Genomic DNA, 441 nt, shown 5'->3' on the forward strand with positions numbered 1-441 from the left:
GTGAGGTCAGTCAGGCCTATTAACCTAGTGTCAATATATGTAAACTATTTAAAAAAAACAAAACTATAATAGATAATACATGTATCCAGAAGTAATGGGTTAAGATCAGTTCTACCTTCGTGTTGCCTATTGATCATGCTCTGTTTCAGGGTTTGGGTAACATGTCCCGAGGCCAGAAGCAAGTTCTTTATGGTCTCTACAGTGTTGTTGAACACTCAGGAAGACTCAACTCTGGCCACTATGTTGCCTATGTTCGCTCTAGACCCCTGGACCCCAATCGCACCAACAAGCAGTTCCTCAATCTCAAGCCCTCTAGCCAGTTTGAGATCAATCACCTTGTGACAGAGATGGCAGAAAAGATTGAGGCTTCCTCTGGCATGCTTGGACAATGACTTGAAAGGTTCATCTGCAAATACAACCTCAGTTAATGTTGAGGTGAGT

At 42.6% G+C, this 441-nt stretch overlaps 1 protein-coding gene across 1 annotated transcript in view; it reads left to right on the forward strand.

The window, feature by feature from the left end:
- Nucleotides 1-435, forward strand: part of LOC119592726 (ubiquitin carboxyl-terminal hydrolase 45-like) — a gene marked incomplete at both ends in the record, with an annotated part of 3,410 nt that extends 2,975 nt beyond the window's left edge. The window contains 1 exon segment of the mRNA XM_037941661.1: nucleotides 150-435. Coding sequence (XP_037797589.1) covers nucleotides 150-392 — 243 coding nt within the window.
- Nucleotides 436-441: the final 6 nt, after the last annotated feature.

Source organism: Penaeus monodon, chromosome 30 (genome assembly GCF_015228065.2).
Source record: "Penaeus monodon isolate SGIC_2016 chromosome 30, NSTDA_Pmon_1, whole genome shotgun sequence".
Taxonomy (NCBI): domain Eukaryota; kingdom Metazoa; phylum Arthropoda; class Malacostraca; order Decapoda; family Penaeidae; genus Penaeus; species Penaeus monodon.